The 24797-nt window shown below is 34.2% G+C and overlaps 1 protein-coding gene across 1 annotated transcript in view; it reads left to right on the top strand.

Moving 5' to 3' along the window:
• Window positions 1–24797, top strand: part of PCDH15 (protocadherin related 15) — a 714179-nt gene that overhangs the window by 215322 nt on the left and 474060 nt on the right. The window contains exons 3-4 of the mRNA XM_033131356.1: window positions 6280–6294; window positions 6816–6881. Of these exons, the coding sequence (XP_032987247.1) occupies window positions 6280–6294; window positions 6816–6881 (81 nt within the window). The remainder of the gene's footprint in view (window positions 1–6279; window positions 6295–6815; window positions 6882–24797) is intronic.

The following is a 24797-nucleotide window of genomic DNA, read 5'->3' as shown; positions in this document are numbered from 1 at the left end:
AAGGAGGACATTCCCTAGTTCAACAAATATATTGAGTGATGATAATATGTCAAATACTCTGGTTCATTTTTACAAAATTTCGCTAATATTAACAGGGAGCTGGTTAGGAAATGGCTAAGTAAAAATTTGAATGTGATACAAAAGGGTTTGTGATCTTTGAGATCATGTAATTTTTGGTATCTGAGTTTTATTTAAGGTTAAATTTGATACAATCATGAAAGAGCTTGCCATTCATAAGATATTGGAGTAATCTTGCTCCAAAGTAGCTCTTCAATCCAGGCAATTGATGATCATAGTGTAGAATTCTAATAGAAACTATTGATAATTGGAAGCAATTGAAAAATTTCTCCTTCCTCCTCTTTTCATTACTCCACTTTATTATTGTTAGGTTTCCATGAGCTTTTCTAACTAATCCAAGGAATCCCAATTTTCTACAAAATTGTCTACCCCTTTCTGTTTTTGGGGTAGCTTTTCACTATTGGAGAGGAGAAGTAATTTTCCCTCCACACTTCTAGGTTCTTGGCTGAGACCACATGTACAAAAAGACATATCCACAGGAGAAAAAAAAAACACAATTCAATTATGTACAAAGACATGAGACTCAGAGGCAACCAGGCAGTTGAGCCTTATCTACCATCCTGGGCTATGGAAAAGGATGGTGGCTTGGAGATTCAAAGAGGAGGAAGACAATTTATAGGAAGAGAAGAGGAAATGTTTGGTAAAGAAATGGTGTGCCCTGTCCCACAGACAAGTCTCTCAGATAGAAAAGTTATCTCTGGTGATAGCTCTCTTTCTGGTACAGGTTTCCTTTCTAAATTATATTAGGCTGTAAAAGGGGAGGTAAAAAGTTTTCCCTAAGTCTACCGGTTCTAGATTGCCTTCAGCTCTGCTTGCCAAAGTGTCATATTATGAGGTGGCACATTCTGCTATCCTTCACACTTCTGCTGAGGTATCTTCGATGACCCTATCTTTAGACAACTAATCTGTTTCCCATTCTTTCCCTATTACTTGTATATGAATGACATTTGAAGGTTCAGAAAGAAAAAAAGGAAATTTACCTTTCAGAGGTTTGTTTTTGTTTTTTTGTTTTTTTTTATTGTTGAAAATTTGTTTGAGGCTATTTATTATTTTTTTTAAATAATAATTTTACTAAAATCATTCAACAACATGTACTATTTAAAAATATTTTAAAGTCACTTTTAAAAGTAAAGAAATTCAGCTCCTTTATGAATGAACCTGCAGGCAGCAGCGAGGGCAGGACTATTGTGTGTTACTCCGCATATGATATGGACCCTGGAGTCAAGCTCTAGACTGGGACACTAAACTCTATTTATTCTTGAATTCAATGAATAGTTGCTGAGGATCAACGTGACAGCATTTTGTCCACTGAGAACATAACTCTGAGGAATAGAAACAAGATGTGGGTTATCACTGAGATTTCGTCAGTGAGGAACCATACATTTATACATTTATACTAGGACACATGAGAGTGTATAGACTTATGAGACTTATGAGAGTGTATCAGGAAACCTGGGGATCAGAAATGGTCTCTTTGAGAAAGTGAAGCATAAGCTAAAATCTAAAGGATATGTAAGTGAATGCTGGGTGGAGTGTAAAGATTAGAAACAACAAATAACACAGCATGGAAAGGACCTGTTGTGTCTCTGGATGGAGCATAGAGTGATTAAAAGAAAGAAAAAAAGTATTTTTTCTAGGATGCTGAGGGCAAGTAAGAGCATGGCATTAGATAAGACTGGAGAGGAAGGAGAAGGCCATATTATTCAGGACCTCGTAGGCCATATATTTTGGTTTGCATTCTAAAACCATCCTATGCAGAGGGGTGTAGGCCATAAAAAATACTTTTAACCTAAAAGCAATGTCAAAATATTAAAAGGTAAACATGTTTTTAATTGTAAAAATCACTGAGGTTAATATAGAAAATTAAATTAAAAAGTGGAGCAAGATTGCCTCTAGGGAGAACAGTTAGGGAAACCTATTTGATTGACTTTGTGGAGTGACACGGGAGCTTGAAAGCAGTATGGTGTGCATGAGGAGTTCTCTCATAGGAATTAAATTCATGGTTTATTGATGGATTCAACATAGGAAAGTGAGGGAGATGGGCAAGCTCAAAGGTGACCTCCTGGTTTCTGGTTTATGCAACCTGATGCAAATTTGTGCCATTTATGGAACTAATACATGGTGGAAGAGGGCATGTATTGGGTGCTGGTAGCAACTAGAATTCAACTTTGTAGTGTTACATTTAAGGTACCTTTGAAATTGCAAGTGCATGTATTGTCTGGGCAGGAGATGGGATATGTAAGTCACTGACATATTAATGTCAATTAATATGTTAATATAGGGGGAGAAGTGAATAGATTTGAAATTTTATTGAAAACACATTGGCCTTAAAAGGAAAATTTGGGATAGGCTCAGGTGGGAATATGGTTTTCCTGGCTGTTCAGTCTTCCAAATAAGTAATGAGAATATTTGGACAATTCTGGATCACTACCTTTGCATGAACCGTCTGAAACATGCTCTTAAACTAAAGCTACCATAAGGACAATGTATCACAAGTTTAATACCTTTCATTACATATCTTTTTTTATGTTTAATATCAACATTTAATTTATTTCCACAAAATGCAGAGTTTACATTGAGAAGAAATTTCACTATGTTTGAATGTTAGCTTAAAAATAACACAAATCAAATATCCTTTGTATTAAGAAAATAACTCCAAGATGGAGGGGGTACTTTTTGCCTCAGCCAGTAAATTCTTCTTCTCCTTCTTCTTCTTTTCCTTCTTCTTCTTCTCCTTCTCCTTCTCCTTCTCCTTCTCCTTCTCCTTCTCTTTCTTCTTCTTCCTCTTCCTCTTCCTCTTCCTCTTCTTCTTCCCCTTCTTCTTCCCTTTCCCCTTCCCCTTCCCCTCCTCCTCCTCCTCCTCCTTCTATTGGTTTCAGGTGTGCGAAACGATTTAATAGACATTTTGCTAATACTCCTTTTAACTATGACCTCTTGCGTGTGATTATTTAAAAATATATGGCTTAATTTTAGCTTGATGACAAATTTGCAGAAATAATTCACATTGAACAGTCAGGCATTTGTATCCATATCTTGCACTTTATGGTAAATTGGTTATGGGAATCAGGTAGGGACCTGAAAAGCTAGAAATTGGAGTCATGAAAAACAGTAGATTTATGATTTAACCAAAACAGTCAAGGATGAAATTAAACAGATTAAGGAAGTCAATTTCCATGGTGCAGGTGTCATAAGCTAACCTGTCTTTCCCTGGCAGATTATCCATAGACGACAGAGAACAGGCACACTCAGCCCCAAATTGTTTTTCAGTCTCCACTTTGATCTCCATTTGGATAGTTTGCATACATAATAGTTCCTGGCTATTCTATCTAAAATTACTTATTTTTAAAGACAATTCTGAATATACTTGCTATGAAAACGTATCTTTGTTCATTTCAGAACTAATTATACTTTCATGAATGCATCATTTCAATCAAACACTTTGGGTGTTGTGAACAATGTTATTAATAGGTTTTTTTTTTTATCAGACTAATCTTTCTTTATTAGTGTTTTGAGTGTGTAAAAATATTTTAATTATCTTTGGTTTGATCCAGAATAAATAAAGTGTCTGTCAAACATGAAAATGTCTTATTGGGAGTGGGGGGCAGGATTTAGAATCTGTTGGAAGAATAAAGCTTAGTGGAAGTCATCTAAAGGGGTCTAACTGGGAGGAAACATAACTGAGCCTTGACTTGACTCCTGGGCTGTTTCTGCAAGTGAGTACATAATGAGAACAGACTCTGAGCAGCTCTCATGAGGGATGTTCAATGAGAGCTGGTAGCGAGGTAGACCGTAGTTCAGAACAAATTTAACAAACATTTTAGGACTAACTCTTGCCAGATTCTGAGATTACTAGGTAAGATAAATGTGACACAGACTTGGTCTGAAGGACTTGTGAAAAAGACACACTATTTTGCAATGGAATACAGTGTGTACTGCAGGAATACAAAGAAGACACATTTAATCTAGACTAACAAAAAGGAAGATTTTTTTTCTAGAACAGGTGATGCCTTGCCGGGTTCTTGAGAGATAAATAAAAATTAACTAAGGGAATAAGAGGAAAAAGGGCATTTCAGCAGATGGCACAGCAAACATAAATTTGGTTTGTTATGGCTAGAGAATAAACTGTGAGAATGGAAAAGGTGACAGAGTTAGTCAGGGCTAGGGTATGGGGAATTGTACTTAGCATAGCTGTATAGAGAAAGTCTTTGCATAAATTTAATAGTAGCTAACCCGTGAAAAGTTTAAATATTTATATCCAATTTCCTCTTTCTTTCCTTTGCCTCTATCCTGCCTGCCCTCAAAAGTTATTGATTAAGTAGCTATACCTCTATCAATACTCACACACAAATACACAACACATTTTGTCTGCTCTCTGCAGTGATGATGGTCTTAACCAAGGCACTGATCATATATGTAAGGGCTGGGAGGTAGTCTTGGAAAGTAACTTGTCTCTGAAATACAAATTGAGGAGATGTTTGGTAATTCATAATTTACCAAAGAATTACCAGTTCTTTTAAGAACTGGTCATATTTCCTTTCTTCTCTGCTTGCAAATCACCTCTGCCTTCTTGTTATTCCATTTCCACTTCCCATGTGTATTGTCTCTTTATTTTCTTTTAATCATTTGCGTTGTTAGTGAATTTATTAAAGAATTGATTCCACATATACTACATGGTACTATACCAGTGTGGTTGTTTGTATTGATGTTCTATGTTTCCCACCTGAGATTCTTGAAAAAAAGCTGTTGATTTTGATTCTCACGTTCAGTACATAGTAATTCACCTACAAATTCGACTGAATATTTTTTGAGTACCTGAAGGTATAAGAAACTAGCTAAATAAAATATCATTTTGAAAACATGAGAGAAATGATACATTCTGACTGGGGGTATGGGTGAGTTTTCATGGTATAAGTGAAATCTAGTTCCACCAAGAGAAGCAGGGATTTTCCAGGCAGAAGTAGAGGCAAAAACAAATCTAGATAACAAAACTTCCCTAAAAATACAAGGTATATTCCAGCAAGAGTAAGAGGTCCGATGTGACTGGAGAGCATGGTGTTTAATTCTAAGCGGAGAATGTTGAGACCATAACATCCTTTGATGTGTAACCCTAAACCATTTAGGTTTAAAAAACTTTGGTGAAATACACACGTATTTTTCGTGTGAGAAGTGCCATTATTTTACCCTTGATTTGGATGCATGAAAGTGATTCTCGTGGAATGAGTAGATGAATGCAGGATGAGAACATAGCTGAGTGATTAGTGAATAAACCATTGTAAACAGTAGGGGTGACAAATAGCAGCTGCACTATATGGGGAGGTAGGAAGGACCGGAAGGAATGTTATGAGTAGGAGATATTTTAGATCTAAAAATGTTGTTGTGGCTTGAAACTCCTTGAACACTGACAAGGACACAGAGAAAAATTGCAGATCTCTGTGATTTTAAGCTTCAGATGAGAGAGCACATACCTTGCAATATAGAATAGTACTTGCCAGAGGCCTCCCCATGCCCATGTGCATAATAAATAGAATTTTCATAAATAAATAAATAATAAACCTTGATATCATCTCTGAAATAACACACATACTTGGATGGCTTTAAACAAATTCAATTTATGCTGCAGTCTTAAGAGTGCACCATGTCCATTTAACTGCATTACACGGCCCTATCAGGTTCACCAAGTACCTCATAGGAGAATGCTTTATGTATCAGAAGTGTACAATTGACATTTTGCAAGCAAAGCCTTCACATTTTAATTATCATGGATATCATAACTCATGATACTATTTATATGTTCATTAGCATGATATTCTTGGCAGGGTATTAGCAGTGTTTGAAATAACGAATTAGTCATCAGTCCTGATCGACAGGCACTATTTTTAAGGTTTGTTCAACATAGAGATAAAGGACTGTTCATAAGTAATTTGTATTTACCTTGCCATAGAAAACATATAAATGTACTTTGTATTATTTTCAAGTGGTATATATTAGCGAGTTAATGTGGTGATATTATATTAGAATTGCAAAGTTTGTTATAAGGCTTTTATAACAAATGATTATTACAAATAATTTGGTGCTATATCTGTTACTGTATAATTCTATTTATATCTGTAAATCCTCACTAAATATATACCTATATTCTTCCTTTCTTTCTTCCATTTTTCTGATCTGCTTCCTTTGATGACTCTATACTTTTGACTCCAGACTGGCAATATGAGGGTAAGATGACAAAAATAAAAATTTCAAACAACCTCATGAGCATTGCTTGTCTGTCTGCTTCATTCTCTTTAGAACATTGTTAAAATTTTATTCACTGTTCTTTAATTAGACTCTTTATCACAATTAAAGTCCAATTATGTTTGTTTCTGTTGTGAAGTTTTAATTACAACTTATCCTTGTTAATCATTCCTTTATGTTATTTCTTTGGATTAAATTACCATCCTGTTATTTCTGTCCTGAAGAAATTACGCTCTCCAGCAGTCTCTGCTGGTGTTTTCTAAGTAAGACTTGAATAGTTTCATGGTCTACAAAGTGACTGTGTTATGATGTCGTAAGGCATCTATGAAATTTTTATGAATTTTGTTAAATGAAAAAAATGTTTAAAGTAATGATGCATATTAATTTGAATGTAGGATTTTTCTTTTTAAGCATGGATATACATCTCAAGGAATATGATCTCATGATACTGTGAGTGTCCCTGAGGCTGTGACTTCTTACCTTTGGTTGTCTTCTCTCTTTAGATTGCAAACTAGCTAGGGGAGGACCACCAGCTACCATAGTTGCTATTGATGAAGAGAGTCGGAATGGTGAGTGACCTTTATGTTTTACAAATGATTTATCTAAGAAGGATTTCTTCTAATTTCAATGCTAGATTTGTTATGTGTGGAAGTATTGAATGAAAGCTTCAACTCAAATTTCAAACACATCCTCTTTAATTTCTTTCCTGTATGGTTTTAAATATTGCCATTCCCTGGAAATGCTTTACTTGGATTACATTATGAGAAACCCATGACTAGAAATATTTAAATTTGATTGTGAAGGAGTCATTTGATTCAGGATCAGTCCAAGAACACATCCAGATTCCGGCAGGGATTTTGTCTTTGTCACTAGGTAGAGTTAACTATTATGCTTACAATCACCTAGTCATAACTGAAATACATTATATCCCTCCAAAAGAAGTGGACCACAAGGTAAGCCTTGCACTGCTAACTTAAGTTGGCTGGAATTTGGTAAGGACTTACAATCCATAGCCTATTAGACTTAGCTATTTAGAAATTAATAGGAAAACTAAAGTGCTTAGGAACAAAAAAACTGATGAAAAGTCTAGAGCAGAGGAAGAAGTGTGAATTTTCACTTAGATTGTCTGCCATAATTAATAACAAATACCTAATTTGTATTAAGTTCTTCAACAAGATAATTTTCCTTAACAAAACAATGAAATAAATATAATTAGCACATTTTTTGCAACACTCTTTATCCTCTCTAATCTTAATATACAAATAAATATTCTCCACCTTTATTAGGTAGCAGTGAAATGATAGTCTCTTTATTGTTGTTTTGTTTTTCTTTTTTTTTTATTAGTTTCAGGTGTACAAAAGAATGTAAGAGCTAAACATTTATATCCCTCACAAAATAATAACCCCTTCCCCCAGTCTACTACCCTTCTGATATCGGATATAGCTGTTACAATTCCACTGACTCTATTCCTTATGCTGCACTCCTCATCCTGTGACTGTGTAAATATATAAAATTATACTTTTCTAATTCAAACTATCCTAAGCATGATAATGTGCTCTGTGGCTCATTTTGTCAACTAATTCTGTAATGGACTTTCCATTGTTCTTGTTTGATTTGTACTGTCTGTGTATTGTAAGCATAGTGTTTTCCAGATTTATATTTAAGAAAAAAAACAAAAGAATTTGTTAATTATAAAAGGATGTGTTTTTTTTTACTAGAATTCAACCTACACGTATTTTGAAAATTTCTGTACCATACACAATACCTGCATTGTTCACTTCATCATGGATATATTGTACTACATTAGAAACATTCCTTTTACTCCTTTGAAGAGTTGGCATAAATTTTTTTTTTGGGGGGCTCTCCTTTGGAATAATTTTTGCCATTTTGCTGGCCTCTGTTTAAAAATTAATTAATTAATTAATTAATTAATTAAGTGTCTATATTAAATTTTAGCAACTTTTTTTAAAAAATCACAAAAATTTGAATTTTTAAAAAATTATTCTTAAATAGTCAATCCTTATTGAGCATGAAAGCATATGAAGTTAACAATGCTTATGACCATGTATTTAAATAAATGGGAAATAAACCCTATATGTATCTGCTTGAAAGGAAACATATATAAAAACATTATACCAGAAATATTTTCTGACTCACATTTAGAATCACAGTTTGTTTATTGTTAACCATCTTTTTCTGTGAATACATCTGTATTTTCTAAGTGTTCTACAATGAAAACAGTTGGCCTTCCTAACCAGAGACTAAAAAAATAAAAATTAAAAAATAAGACAGAGACCAATCTATATTTTATTTTCTTATTGTTCACTAATTCCCTTGAATATATACGCCAAACTGAACTAATACATTAGTTTAACTAAATTATTTTGTTTTAATGTGTGATTCTATCCAGAGCTTATTCTGCCAATCAGATAATTACAGCCGTGGTTATGATGATATTTTATCTCTTATGTTGATTCAATCCCTCTTTTCAAAGGAGCTCAGGAACTCTATTTAGATGTTGCCATAGCAGTGCTGTATGGTGGCCTGCTGTGAAAGCTCAATATGTGTCTTTTAGAAAAATGTGACATGCTATAGTGCAGTGATGTTGGACTGTTTAATTGGCATATTTTGTAGAAACTACCAACTACTAAGAATGCTACGAAAGTTATTTGAGTATCATCACAAGGAGTATAAATAACCAATCCAGAGACAAATGTTTTACTAAATGTTTTACATTAAATTCTAAGAATATGGTGATCAAATGAACCTATGCCAGATATTATAATGTAGTGTGTAATCATCCTTGTCTTGAAAGTCTGAAAGAAACAATCCGTGAAAATGTTTTTCATAGTTTTTTCAGGCAATGTAAGAAAGTGCTCAATAAGACAGTTAATTCTAGTCCCTGCTCTTAAACTCTCTTAATTCCTCTTTTATTGTGGCTTTTACTTGGTAATAATTAAACACTGAGGTATAACATTCTACTAGTAAAATATACACTCATTTTTAAAGGTTCCAGGGCTACTTAAATGTGAGGCATAGCAAATCCTTTATTAAGCCAAATTAGTAAGTGTATTGTGTGTCAACTTACCTTTTGGCTTGCTTTATTGATGTGTAGTGCTAAACTATCTCTATTGCTAAATATATTCTCTACTAAAGCATAGAGATTAAATAACTCAGGTTTTTTAATTGACACTTAATTTTCTTATATAAGTCACTGAGGTACATTTATAGAATATCCATTTTTGTCATATGCATCTACACCTTTCTAGATTTTTATACTCTGTCAGATGGAAATATTTCCTTTTTTGAATACGTATACTAAATGTACTTCAACATATGTACATTTGAAATAATTAAAAATTTAACAGATAGAGATCCATAAATGTCTTTATCATATTGGATCCTGTTAAATTCTCTCCCTCTTTGGTCATTTTCCTCAGCAGCATATTCATAACAGATTCATTATATCACTTTTAGTCTCAACCCAGTTCATTTTCATCACAACAACCAGAAAACAGGTTATGTTGTAAGAACACAAAGTTAACACATAAAGAGACACATACATGTTGTTTCCTGAAAACAATCAGAAATCTCTCAAGCTTATATGTAGAGAATGTTTAGTGTGTAATTATATTTAGAGGTGAGAAGGTATACAGAGAAACACACTTAGAACATATTGTCTTGTTTAATAAAATGAGAATATGTAAAAATTCTTTCTAGAAAACATATACATGCAAAAACCCTCGTATGGATGCTTATGGCAACTTTATTCACAATTGCCCCAAATTGGAAGCAAACAAGATGTCCTTCAATAAGTAAATGGATAAATAAATTGTGGTACATCCAGATAAATTCAGTACAAAAAGAAATGAGCTATCAATCAATGTAAAGACATGGAGGTACCCGAAATGCCTAATTACTAAGTGAGAGAAGCTAATCTGAAAAGGCTACAAGCTGCTATGTACTGTATAATTACACTATATGACACTCGGGCAAAAGCAAAACTATGGAGAAAATGAAAAGATTACTAGTTGCTAGAGGTAGGTTGGGGAAAGATGAATAGATAGCACAGAAGACTTTTAGGGAAGTAAAAATATTTTGTGTTTTAGTGATTGATCTATGTCATTATACATTTTATCAAACCTATAGAATGTATAACACCAAGAGTGAAATCTCAGGTAAACTATAGACTTGGAGTGATTATGATGTGTCAATGTAGGGTCATCCTTGGTTAAAAGAAAAATAAATAGATAAATAAATAAATAAATAAATAAATAAATAAATAAATAAATAAAGTGCCATTCTTGTGAGTGATGTCGATAATGGGAGAGGCTATACCTGTGTAGGGACAGGGATATATGAGAAATCTTTGTATTTTTCTCTCATTTTTGTTGTTAACCTAATACTGCTCTAAAAAAAGTGAAATCTTAAAATAGTGTTTCTGGCAATATATGTTCTACATTCACTGGACTCTGAATTCCTTATGGTATTGAGTCCTTACTGGAAGGAGAAAGGCCAGGAACAGATACACTGGAACTATTTAAAGCCTGCCTCTCAGTGCCAACCAAATCAGCATTCTGGCTGCTTTCCAACAACTATGGAATGACATTCAAACAGGCTTCAGAACAACTGGTTCAGACTGATTTTCAGAAACTGCATAAATACATAGGCAGTTCTGAGTCAATGGGACAAGACAATATTTTTTTTATTTTAAGATTTTTATTGGGGAAAGGGAACAGGACTTTTATTGGGGAACAGTGTGTACTTCCAGAACTTTTTTTCACGTCAAATTGTTGTCCTTTCAGTCTTAGTTGTGGAGGGTGCAGCTCAGCTCCAGGTTCAATTGTCGTTGCTAGTTGCAGGGGGCGCAGCCCACCATCACTTGCGGGACTGGAGGAATTGAACTGGCAACCTTGTGGTTGAGAGCCCGCGCTCCAGCCAACTGAGCCATCCGGGAGGCAGCTCAGCTCAAGGTGCCATGTTCAATCTTAGTTACAGGGGGTGGAGCCCACCATCCCTTGCTGGTCTTGAGGAATTGAACTAGCAATCTTGTGGTTGAGAGCCCACTGGCCCATGTGGGAATCGAACTGGCAGCCTTCGGAGTTAGGAGCATGGAGCTCCAACCGCCTGAGCCACCGGGCTGGCCCAATATATTTTTTTAAAATCATGGTTTGAACATAACACTATGATTATACAAAAATAGACAGATTCAGAGGCAAAAGGGTATCACTATGTATGTGAGAGGTTAGAAGGCCTATCCTAAGCATCCTTTATGGGTTTAAAGTTAAAAAGCTATTGTGAGCTTTTTAGCAAAATTGATCAATGAAAGATGATGTTGATGGTCTTCACAGTAGTTTGAAAACCGCCATCAACAAAGGGTGTCACAGCTGATTCAATGAAAATGTTTCCCCATCCTTATCAGGGTGGTTTCCAAAGACAGTGTGAACTGAGAGGAGTGTTACAGATTCTTACAGGCTTCCAGGGAGGTAGAGGAGGTTGTGGGAAGGAATAATGAATTCACTTGGTCACTCTTTCCCCGGAATTTCTATGGTCCAAGCATGTAGCTAGCGGAGGGAGAGAACGTTTCTATAGGTTTGTCTTCATTTGAAACACTTATTGAGGGGAATTTAGAAATTGCTTTCTAGCATCCTTTCCCTTTTAATGTCAAAAATCAAGAGGCTTGGCAGAGTAGAAGATTAAATTTTTATGTTGATGTTTTTCCTTCTTTATAGTTGCCAGTTACATATCTCTTAGATTCACAGTAAAGAGCTGACTTTAGGCCATATTTCTTTCAGTGTGTCTAAACTAGAACACCAGTTTAAGATGTTCCTGATTCAATTCATTCTCTCTCTCTCTCTCTCTCTCTCTCTCTCTCTCTCTCTCTCTCTCTCTCTCTCCTCTCTCTCTCTCTCTCAGTTCTATAATAAGTATTCTGGTTATTTCAAATAAGGCACCTAACAAAGTGTGGCCTGCATAATTTATATTAGATAATAAGCTTAGATAATAAGCTTTTGAAAAAATGTATAAAAACTTACTCATGAAAATAAAAGGGAGAGAGGGATCTAGTATATATGTCTTACCGGGAAGGATCGTTCTGTGTTTGGTTTTAAAAAATTTTTGTAGGCACTTTTCTCTCACCTCTATTCTGTGTTATTGTCTTATTGTTAAGTTAAATAGTGTCTGTCTCTTTCTTTGATGGTTTTCATCAACAAATCTCAGAATAATTCTACATCTTAAATATGGAAAAATTAAAAGGCAAATTTAAGACAAAAGAAAATATGGTTATATGAAGTAGAGTACACTTACAGAACACAGCAACTCTAACAATAATAGAAGTTTTATAAACATTAAGAAAAAATAATATATGACTGTACAAGCTTATAAAATATTAAAATAAAACTAATACATTGTATGGGGTTATATAAAATCATCATAGTTAACATAAAGCAAATGACCGTTAGCTCAATGTGGCAGTTTTGTTTATCTAAATGAATTAGAGATTTGTTTCCCTTTTGTTCTATAACTATAACCTCCTAACTTGATTCTTAACTGCCAAAATAGTAACTCTTATAAGACATGAGTAGACTTCTGGCTATACTGCTTACTGATATATTGCAGAGTATTAAAATGATGAGTCCAAATTCCTCTGTCATTCTGTTGTTTACTTTTCCCAGTCATCTTTAAGTAATTCTTAGTTATTTTCAGTGAAAGGTGTAGACATTGATGAGGACTAGAATTTTTCTACAAATTATAGAAGAGTAAAATGAAAGTATCCAAAATACTTTTGCCAGTGTTAGACCTAAGTTGGTGTAAAAAAAAAAAAAAATCCATCTCTCATATATTTTAGTCCTCTAATTATTGTGATTGTAAGACAACTGTTGTTGTAGAAAACAATTTGGCTCTGCTCATTACTGCTGAAGCTGTATATGCAATGATGCATTCTGCTTCTTTTTGTTTATGCCAGAGAATCATTTTCTAAAAGGTCAGCAAAACTTCAGAGTATGTAACTCTGAAATGATAAGTAAATCGAAAAGTTTCTAAGCATTAATGAAATAGGTTTCTTATCTCCTCAAGTTATCTAGAATTTTATTGATATTTACTCATATATTTCATTTATGATCTTCCTTTTCTCATTTGTTTACTAAATAGCATCCAATATACAATGGGATTGCTGGAGCTAATGGAATGATCATAAAACAAAGGACAGGAGAAGTTCACAAAGCAGACAGAAGACAAAAAGGCCAGCAAGCTAGGACATTTTACACAAGGAAAGCAGCTCTATAAAAGTTAGTGACCCCTCATTTACTGTTTAAATTTCAGAATGTTGATGTTATTAATGATAATGAAAAGATTCAATCATGCAAAATAACTCCTGGTTTCAGAGGAAATGAAAATCACATTTAAGAAAAAACATTCTGTTCTAATCGTACTTTTCCTGTGTTTAAATTCTTTATTTCAATCTCATGTCTAATTGGAATAAATCTGAATTATATAGAGTTAAATTTCATCACACACACACACACACACACACACACACACACACTTAATCCCAAATGATACTGTTATAATGAACCTTTTTTTTCTATAGAGAGAGTATCTAAATCATTAGTTACAAAGGCAAATGACTGAAGCTAATATTGATTTCATGTGCATAGACTGTTGGAACATGGGCAATGGGTCTGAGTGGGCAGTAAGAATGGGCTTTTGTAGTAGGAGAAGGGAAAGCCTATCGGGTTCTATCTACTTGTAACCATGTAGAAAAGAAGGTCTTCCTTTTTTTTTTTTCCAGAATAATAGGAAATTCTGTATATTAGAGATGTCATTTTAGTTTAATTTTTTTTTTTTTTGGTTTTTTAAACTAAACAAGACACATTTATGTGTCGCATATGGCTCATAGACCACCAGTATTTTGACTTCTAATTTAGGCAACACAGATGATAGAAGTAAATTAGAATGATGAAAAAGACCAAGATTCTTTTACATGAGGAATGGAGCCTCCATAGAGAGACACAGTTTTTGAAAGGGAATGTGGGATCTTGATTTAGAGGTTTTTGTTTGTTTGTTTATTTTTTGTTTTGTTCTTGTTTTTCATATCCAACATACTGTTTATACTTAGGCTGTGTAATTTTGGAATTTATTGGGGAGTGAGTCCCTGATGGAAATTAGTTAGGAACTTTTGGATAGAAGAAGCACCAAAGTTCAATTCACTGGTTTTAGAATAAAGTTCCTTGGGTTTTTCTCTTTCTAGAAACTTCCTAAGCAATGTCTCCATCGTTCTTCCTCAAACATGCTCTCTTGAGGCTTTAGATTTCCACCATTCTCTTGGTTCATCCCCCCAACCAAGGACTCGAGTTCCCAAATTTCCTTTTAGCACGAACAGTTTTATCACTTCTATTCCTCATGAGCAAATATAGGCTGCTAGATTATTGATCTTTCTTGCTGAGGCAATAGGGCTCAGGGAGTTTTTCTCTATCAGGAGTAGTAACCTGAAATGGTTCACTTCTCCTACTTTTGAATAATCAGCAGTGTAAAGGTTTTTAGCAATCACTGGATCAAAACAGCAATCCCCAGATGATTTGAAACTTTTTTGAGCTTAAAATACCTCCAACAGCAGTTTTCCAAACAAACATTCAAATACACATATTTATAATGGGAATTGCTAATGTAATTCATTTAAATATGCATATAAGTATGCTATGTGGATTAATCAATATGAAAGTACTTCATCTATAGCTATTTCCTAAAACTGTGAAGTATGCACTAAGGCTAGCATTTATTTATATTCATAGTAGATGGTGCAATTTAAGCAAAGAGTACGCGATTATTTCATAGAACAAATAAAAGTGAATCTCTTAATTGAACTCAATAATAAATGACTGGTGGAATTGTCACAGCTATACATCATTAAAATCCACTTAGCTTGGTTAAAATACAAATGAGTTTATTAAACAGAATGTGGAGACAAGATGATATGTCAAAAAGCTTTCTTGTTAATCTACCTAAACTACTTGCCACTATTGACCAGAGAACAGGTTGTTTTAGTATTAGTACTTGTTTCTGTTTTCTAGAGTCTACATTTTGCCAGACAAGACTTTTAGTTCCCAAATCTTAAAAGCTGGCTGGTTATTACTGAAACCTCCTTAACTGAGGACACCTAGGCTCTTTCAATTATAAAAGCATCAAACAATCTTCTTTTACATACTCTTGCTTTCGCTTATATTTTTCTCCTTGTTTGCTTTTGAAAATGTATAAATCTACAAAACAGTGATTTGAATACTCAGACACGTGTACTGAGAGGGTTGCATATTAATGTGGTTTTGAGTAGGAAAGAAATAGCTACTAGTCAAGGTTTACTAGAAAAATTATCCTTCCGTTTCTGTTTTCTACTTGACAACAAAATGGCTGCCATAGAAGGTAAATAAAGGAGACCACCTGATTACAATGATCTCTTCCCCTATTACAAACCATCACTAACACATGCCCACATAATTGTTGTTCCTGTTATTTCAGTCACTCAATTATTTAATCATTACTTAATCATTTTAGTAATTTATTCATGATAAACTTACTGACACTTTACATTGTGTGAGGCCCTATTCTAAACATTGAGGATGCATCAGGAAAGAAAACAGGCAAACCATCCCCACCTGGAGCAAGAGATAGGCCCCCACCTCTAAGGAGAAAGTGAGAAAGCGGAGTAGTGATGAACAAGTTGAGAGGCAGTCTCAATATGTCAAGCAGAGGAATGTTTTTCTAAGGAGACCACATTTGAACAGAGCCCTGTACAAAATTTAATCTTAAGATGTAAGCCATGCATTTAGCCAGAAAATGTACATTACAGACAGAAGAAAAAAAGAAATTCAAAGGCTTCAAGGACGTATATTGCCGGTAAGTTTAAGATATGGCAAAAAGTTGGTGGGAGCAAATGAGTGATGACAAATATGTTTGAAGGAGTAAAGAAGATGGATGTTGGTTGAATATATGTAGATTAGTCAGAAAAGTTTTTTGTTTGTTTGTTTATTACTGATGTGCTAACAAATCAGTTGATAGTGATTTTATCTAGCAACCTATAATTTACTGAGGATAATTCTTCCCGTTTTTCACTCAATATACTGGTTTGCATAATTCAGAATTTGAATAGACGACTATGTGTGTATGTATGTTTGTTTATAATGTCAGATAGTTTTATCATTTGGAAAATATATGATCCACTAAAAAACAGAAAATCAGAAACTACATTAACCCACGCAATTTGGCTTAGTGATATTACTGCCTCATTTAATGCATAATAGAGAATTACTGCAATCATTCCAAGGGTCAATGTGAATGATTGTTTCCAATCATAAATTAATACTGAGTGTCTGAAAGTTTGATAGTATGGTGCCATCAAAATTATAATCAGTGGTCTTTTTGTAATACTACATTGTCTTCAAAACATGATTAATAAAAATGGAAGCTTCGATACTAATGGATTTACATTTCAGAAAAAAATCCTTGAAAACATATTCACTTTACTTGATAACCTGGTCTTGTTTATATAAGTGTTGTGAAAGTGTTGATTGATATGATTGGTTTTATCTTAATGCATTAGGACAGAAAGGGTGTGAGCGTTATTACTGAGGAATTAGTATCTTATCAGTAAGCTCTATGTTCATTTACTATCCTTAAAAGTTTATTTTGGTATATGGGACACTTATAGACAACAGTCAGTCTAAAACATATAAGTGAATTAAAAATAAAGTGAAGAATTTAAATGCTGCCCTTGAGACATTACCACTTAAATCTTAGAAGCAGTTTAAAATTTCTTTGTAGTGAATAAGCTTTATGGAACCCTATAATATGCAACATTGTTCTTTCTGTGTGTACTACTAATGACCAGTTAAAACCTCTGCTTAGATTTTCATCCTGTGAGGAGTAGCAAATATGAAAGTAAATGTTTCATTTGTATTATTTGGGCATGTTTTTGACGCCTTGAATCTTGATGTGTCTCAAATGATGTTCCACAATGAATATATTCTTGTGAATTAATACCATTTATTTCTGGTAAATCTTTGAGTCCCAGAAGAGAAGTAATTTTTTCAGTTTCATTTCAGCCTGTTTCAAAATGCTGACTAAGTCTCCCACAATATCATTTTTCTCTATATCTTTTCATCCTTCACCATATTCTCATTGCTTCTTTTTCAAATTATATCTGATGTTGAGGAGACTAAATACCAGCAATTTGAAGTTGAATAAGAGATAATTATTGTCTTCTCACATAATCCTAATTAAGCTTGCTAGCCTTATGTATTTCTCTGATTGGAAATCCCTGTATTGCATATATTGTTTTTATCATTGTAGTCAAGTGAAACATTGATAAGAAATTGTGTAAACATTCTTATGACTACATTATCTATTTTTTAAGAAGGCTTCTGAGATCATATTTTGGGCTTCAGTTTATCAAATCTTTCTGACTAAATTAATATTTTTGAGGTAGCAAGTTGTATTTTAAGTATCAATGTGAATTTAGTATTATCCTGAATGGTATGTCTGTCATTAGTTTAACATAAATTTAATTTTTAAATAATTGACTATTAGTTACAATTAAGGCTCTAGGAAGATGTACCTTTTTCATTCTGAGACACAGACATTCAGAGATGGCATGAATACTCCCCGTATATGTGAGATAAATGTCTTCTGTGAGTCTTGGTGCATGAGTAAGGCATGAATTGTATTTAAATTAGTATTGGTTGAGAAACAAGGAAAATCCCCTTGTAACTTGTGAACTCTGTAACAAGTTTAACTCTGTAACTTGTTTAATTTCTGTAAATATACAGAAACATGCACTTTGCCTGTAAATATAAACCCATGCTTTAGGGGAATGACAGGAAGGCAAATATATATTAGTCTATACAGACCTGAAGGACTTTGAGAGATTTTAGGAAATTCTGCAGTGTGCACCAAGACAGGCCATTTGTATGAAAAGCCACTGGAAGTGGCTTGGGTAGGCCCAAAAGTTGTGTGGGGTAGAGCCTCAGAGAATCACCAGTGTGAGCCAAACTAATGGTGTTAGCCAGGTAGATGGGGACTCAGATATGGCAACAGCCTGCACCTGCATGCTAGGATGGAGGAGAGCTCAGCGAAGACACAATGGCTTCCACCAGCTCTTCTGTCTGGGAGAAAGCTGCTAATCCAGCCCTTGCACTGAAGCAGGCAACTCAGTTCTTTCCTGTCTGTCCCTGGCACCTTTCAAGCTGCTGCAGCAGCACTGGAGCTCAGAGGGCATGAGTCCGTCAGTGAGTAAATCTGTGGTCAAGCCCTTTAAGAGGAGGGCCCAGGGCTCCAACTGCCCTCATCTCAGCCACAGTCTCCACTGGTTTTCACAGCCAGTGGTAATGGGGACTTCTGTCCCTTGCTGAAACTCTGGGCTGGGGAGCCTGGTGTGTGACTGGGACCCTTTGTTCCTCCAGGGGGACCTCTACAGCTGAGATATCCCTCTTAATTTCTAATGGTCACACGCAGGTGTGGTGCCAGCCTGTTCCATGTCTGTGCCTTTTCTACCAGTCTTTAGGTGTCTTCTTTTGTATGTCCTTAGTTGTTGGACTTTGTTTCAGCTATAGTTCAAGCTATTCTCAATGATGGTTGTTCTGTAGTTGAGTTGTAATTTTGATGTGGTATGAGATGAGGCAAGCACAGAGTTACCCTACTTTGCCACCTTGAGTGGGAAAAATAAAAAAAATCTACTGGGATGCTGTTTTGATCCAGGGGATAAATAATAAAAATTTGGACTGCATTCATTGCAATAGGAATGGAGAGAGGGAGACAGGCATGCCAGATCTTTAAGTGTTAAAATACATCGTGTTTCCCCAAAAATAATATCTAGCAGGAAAATCAGCTCTAATGTGTCTTTTGGAGCAAAAATCATTATAAGACCCAGTCTTATTTTACTATAATATAAGACAGGGTCTAATATAACATAATATAATATAAACATAATATAATATAATATGATGTGATGTGATGTGATGCAATGTGATGTAGTATGATGTAATATGATATAATATGATATAATATAATATAGTAAGACCCGGTCTTCTATTATTTTTTGCTCCAAAAGATGCATTAAATGAGTGATTGTCATCTAGGTCTTATTTTGCGGAAACACTGTATGATCAAAAAAGTGTTTTTACCTCTTGTTGCCTCACATTCTATATGATTCCTCTTCAGTTCACTCTTGCCATAAATAGAAGAAGGTTAATTTTCAACGTCAAATATTACACAATCCATAGTTTTTTCAGCCTGATTATTCGAAAGAGTACATGCTATACATAGCTAGGAACATTCTTGTTTGTCTTCAGAGAGACGTTTCAGAGATCTCTTAGTTTAATTTCACTTCAGTACAGCTTCATGAGGCAAGCATATATCTTCCAAGCACTAGCTTGAGGTTTTATTTATTTATTTATTTATTTATTAAAATTATCTGTACTCTGTTTCTATCCTGGTCTGAAATATCTCACTTACCTTCCTTTCGCCACCATGATCCCAGTGCAGTATCTGCCCTAATTTCCCTTACTTCACAAGCAGCAACTGTCTCCTGCTCCTGAATTGCTGTAGCATTAACTATGTTTTCTTCCCTTTGTCTTCTGCCTCTCATTTATTTGCCTGAGATTTACTTTTAATCTACTACACAGATACAGGTTCAGAACCATCAACGTCTCCTAAGAGTGCCATCTATATCCCTTGCATAACTGTTGCCAAAATAAAATTAACCACAAGCACCTACACAAACAAATGACATTTTATAGTAAGCTTAGAAAAAGTGATTTTATACACACACACACACACACACACACAAACCCACACACACAAAGACACACACACACGCACACACACGCGCACACACACACACACACACATATAATAAGAGACAAAAGCATAAACCCATCCCATGAAGGAGAGAGAATCACCACTAACAACTAATGCTTATTTTACATTTATTGTGATCTAAGCATTGTTATATAAACTGAAAACAGTAAAATGCATGATTTGAAGAGATTTACAGTCACATTGATCAGACTGAATGTGTATGTATTAAAAAGATAAATAAAATTTAAGAAACAGTGGGAAAAACACTAGACATACAGAAAGGAAAATCGTATTCAAGCCCAATTCAACAGCTTACTATAACTTTCAAGACAACATCTAGCCTCACATTCATTATTTATTAAATTGAGACAACAATACCTATTTTTATGAGTTACTCCGAGGCTAAATAGAAAATGAAGTCATGTATTTTTTCAACAAGTACATGTTAAATGAGAGAATCTATCTCAGACATGATATTAAGGAGTAGAGACACAGTGTAGAACAAAAACACCCAGCTTCCCAGTTTCTCAGAGCTTACATTTCAGTGGGCAAGATGAGGAAAATGATGCATAAATAAATGTTTGGTGAAAGACAAAAGTGAGACAAGTGCTAAGATGCTAAGAAAAGAGCTTGGCCTGTTTAAGGAACATAGAGAAGGCCAGTGTGGCTGGAATGCTGTGTGATACAAATGAAAAATATAGGAAGAAAAGCTGGAAAGGTAAGCAGGGGACAGTTAATAACAGTTGATGTTGCCTAAATTTTCTTTTTACCAGGCAATATATTAAGTACTTTTTATATGGATATTATTATTAGAATAACCTTATAATGTAGAGACTACTATTATCCTCATTTTACAAGTTAGGAAATGGTATCTTGCTCTAGACTACATATCTGGTGGAACCAGGATTTGAATTTAAATGATCTGATTCCTAACTTGATTATGTTTACCAGAGTGAGGGATAGTTCATTAAAAATCAATGTGAATAAGACAGAGGAGGAGAGGTGGCAAAGAAGAAAGGGGAGCAGGAGCTCTAGACAAAGGAGGGGAAGAAAAGAGCTCAAATATTACATTAAGAAAACTGAGGGTTGCTAGATGGACGGGAGGGGTGGGGGGTGGGGGGGAGGGGGAGGGGATTGGAGGGCAGTCGGTGACCACAGGATGGCCACGGGTTTGAAAATTAATCTGGGGAACGTAATTTGGTGGTTACCAGAGGGTAAGGGGGTTGGGGGGTGGGGGATGAGGGTGAGGGGGATCAAATGTACGGTGATGGAAGGGGAGCTGACTCTGGGTGGTGAACACACAGTGTGATTTATGGATGATGTGATACAGAATTGCACACCTGAAATCTATGTAATTTTACTAACAATTGTCACCCCAGTAAATTTAAAAAATAAAATTAAAAAAAAGAAGAAAAAAAGAAAACCAACCAATCTAGCATGTATTATATACTTCAATTAGTACAAAATTATATATGGATATATACAAGCATGCATACAGAAACTGGAAAATATAAATATTTGCTTACTTTGAGATGACCATAACATATTTTTAAAAAATAAATCATATACTAGTATGTATAGAATCGTTTTGTTTTAGTTAAAAAAATTGAAAAACACAAATCATATATAGGTTTGTGCTTACGTACTCTCTCTATATATGGAGAAATATACATATCAAGTTTAATAACATTGGATATCTCTAGAGAAGAAGTTTGAAAACACCATATTAAGAAAAAAATTAGAAGTAGAAAAATAAAAGAGTGAAGGAAGAACGTAAAGTATGAGTGACCTTTCTTTTCATCTGTTATTGGGTATGTTTGTCAAATACATGGTGCATCAAAAAATAGAAAGAAGCACAGGATTTTTGGCATTAGAATGGAGTGAGACTCTTCAAAGTTGTGGAATAAACACTGTGGAAAGTAATTATCACTTTAGATGTAATAATGTGGCATTCACCGTATTAGTTGTGGATTGTTAACAAAACACTATTGGTTTGCACACTGTTGCAGGCAAATTAGGGAGATATTTTTAATCTGGTTTGAAAATCATTTCTTTTGTAATTTCCCACTATTCTCAAGTCTTTTTCACCCCTAAACCCTTGGATAGCCAATGCACAATTCTTCCATTATAAGCATCCTTGCTTTTGTTTTCTCCTGTATTGTACCATATAGAAGCTTCTCTGGGGCGATTTATCCTAGAGCTCTGTCCTCTCCTAAATGACAGACAATGATTTTTGGGTTAATTGTTTAATTGTTCCTTGCTAATGTGCTTTATTGCTAATGCAGACACAGCTCTAGTTAAATAAAATAATACTTTATTTAAATTTCTACTTTTAAGATAAATCATTTCTGATTTGCTCAGAAAATAAATACAGTGGTGGGAATCAGTGCTGGGATCAGAGTGATGAAGTTATGGATAAAATGAGAATAGACATTAGTTGATCATTTTGAACCTGGGTAATGGAAAAATTGAGCATGTTACAGTATTTGGAGCTTGGTATGTTTGAAAAATTTCCTTAAAGAAACTTAAAAGAGCAAGCAAGAGACCTAAGTATTGAGAGACTGAGATAAACCCTGTAGTTATAAACATTTGTACTTGAAATGCAAGTCAGATCCTGCAATTAATTCTTGAGTTCTGGGGCATTACTTCATTACTTGTCTTTGGGAAAAGTGCCAGCTTTGGAGCATCTAAGTAAAATATTCTCTCCTGATTTTATGTGTTCACAAACTCATTTGTTTGGTAAAGCTAGAAAATGAGTAAACTGGCAGTGTCTTTCATATGAAACCTTCAGTAAATGTGATCCGTCTTTCAACTTTTACCACTCATTGAATTCTTTGCTGGTGATTTGTGAAAATACTTCAGACATTCTGATTCAGCAGGTCTAGGGTCATGTCTGATTTTGAAATTCCACAGATGATTCTGAGATGCATCAAAATTTAAAAACTCTTGCTTTGACATCTTCAACATATATTTGAAGCTACATGGTGACTTGTAAAGTTCTCACGAGGAATTAGAATGTAAAGACGCACACATATAGAGATACCATGTATTAATAATTAAATATTAACAGTCAGTTTTGTCCTCTGGCTATTGACAACTCAATGTTTCTTCATAATTAAATGTAAATGTTATTAAACATGTCAGAGTAGCTGAGATATAATTTTATTGTTCCCTGTTTGAATTTTCTTTTTATGATAAGATTTATAATGTATTTAATTCTTATTACATGTCAGTTATTGAACTAAACCTTTTACATAGGTTACCTAGGAAGTCATTTTCCTCAATTGATACATAAGGAAAAGTGGAGCTAGTAGAATTGACGATTGTTGAGAGAATGCCCAAGTTCACATTCTATTGGGGGGGCACAGGGGGTACAGAAGGATAGCAGCCTGATTCCAGCCGATTTCAACTCTTGATCTCCCTGCTCTAAACTTTTCATCCTCTTCAAGAGTCAAATGAAAAAATAAAATCTATCAGTTAGTTCTGTGTTCTTTCTATCGAATTTCTAGCATTCTTCTTTTCTGTTCTTTCCATTGAGATCCTAAAACTATCCTTATTTGTTGAAAGTCAAATTTCTAGCCTATTGTTTATAACAGAATTTTTAGGGAAGCATGAAAAGAAAGTAAAACTTACCTGTCGCAGATAGGACAACGTGAAGTAGCTGTGGTACATTTATTAGAAGTAAACATATCAGAATGGCCTCAAAATAAAATATCCTATTAGAATATAACATATAACTGTTCCTAAGAATTTGTAATAATGTTTTCCTGAAGTTAACCATAAACAATAAGGGTATTAATAAATCTCCAGAGTGCATAGTCTCTGGAATATATATATACTTCTGTGTGTGTATTATACATATCTCTCAATTGTGTGTGTGTGCACATGTGTATACATGTATGTATAATGTATACATTTCAGAGGTTATATCCTTTATTTGATATCTTCTGTAACTCTCACAATAGTGTTAAACTGTGTAAGAAATGTGGAACACATCAAACAAGTACAATTATTTTTAGCATCAGTTATTGTATAGAATGAAAGAACAAACATTTGTGATTTTTCCTGTGGCCATTTGAGACATAAAAAAGATAATGTCAGGTATAAAATACACCCTGAAAATTATATTTTTTGAATTTTAAGACCTCATCTTTGGAAGACAACATAAAAGTGTTATTAGAGATTTATTCACTTGATTAAGATAGGAGCATCAGTACCTGAAAACAATGAAAGGTTGAGCTTGATTACCTATTATTGATCAAGGAACAATACAATATGTTAAATTAACATAGAAAATAAGAATCAATATTAAGATATTTTTGCTCTTACAAAGGTTAAAGAATAATGCAGAGGATGACAAATTCAGCACAATGCATATAAAGTTATTCTGGTGAACTATAGAATCTCTGCTACTTGAGTAGATGATATGGAAGTTAAAACAAACAAACAAACAAACAAAAAACTCTTCTTATTTCTTGTTAAGATCAGATTGAATAGTCCAAGATTAATTTATTATTTTTATAGAAAAAAGCAAGATATCTACTTTTGCATTGTTGGTATCTGGCAGTAAAAGATTCACAAACTTCTTTAATATTATTGATCTTAATGTAGCAACCACGGACACTGACCCACTTTTGGCA

This window comes from Rhinolophus ferrumequinum, chromosome 16, assembly GCF_004115265.2.
Source record: "Rhinolophus ferrumequinum isolate MPI-CBG mRhiFer1 chromosome 16, mRhiFer1_v1.p, whole genome shotgun sequence".
Lineage (NCBI taxonomy): Eukaryota > Metazoa > Chordata > Mammalia > Chiroptera > Rhinolophidae > Rhinolophus > Rhinolophus ferrumequinum.
The sequence above is the reverse complement of the archived record's forward strand: the minus strand, read 5'-3'. Positions and strand labels throughout refer to the sequence as shown.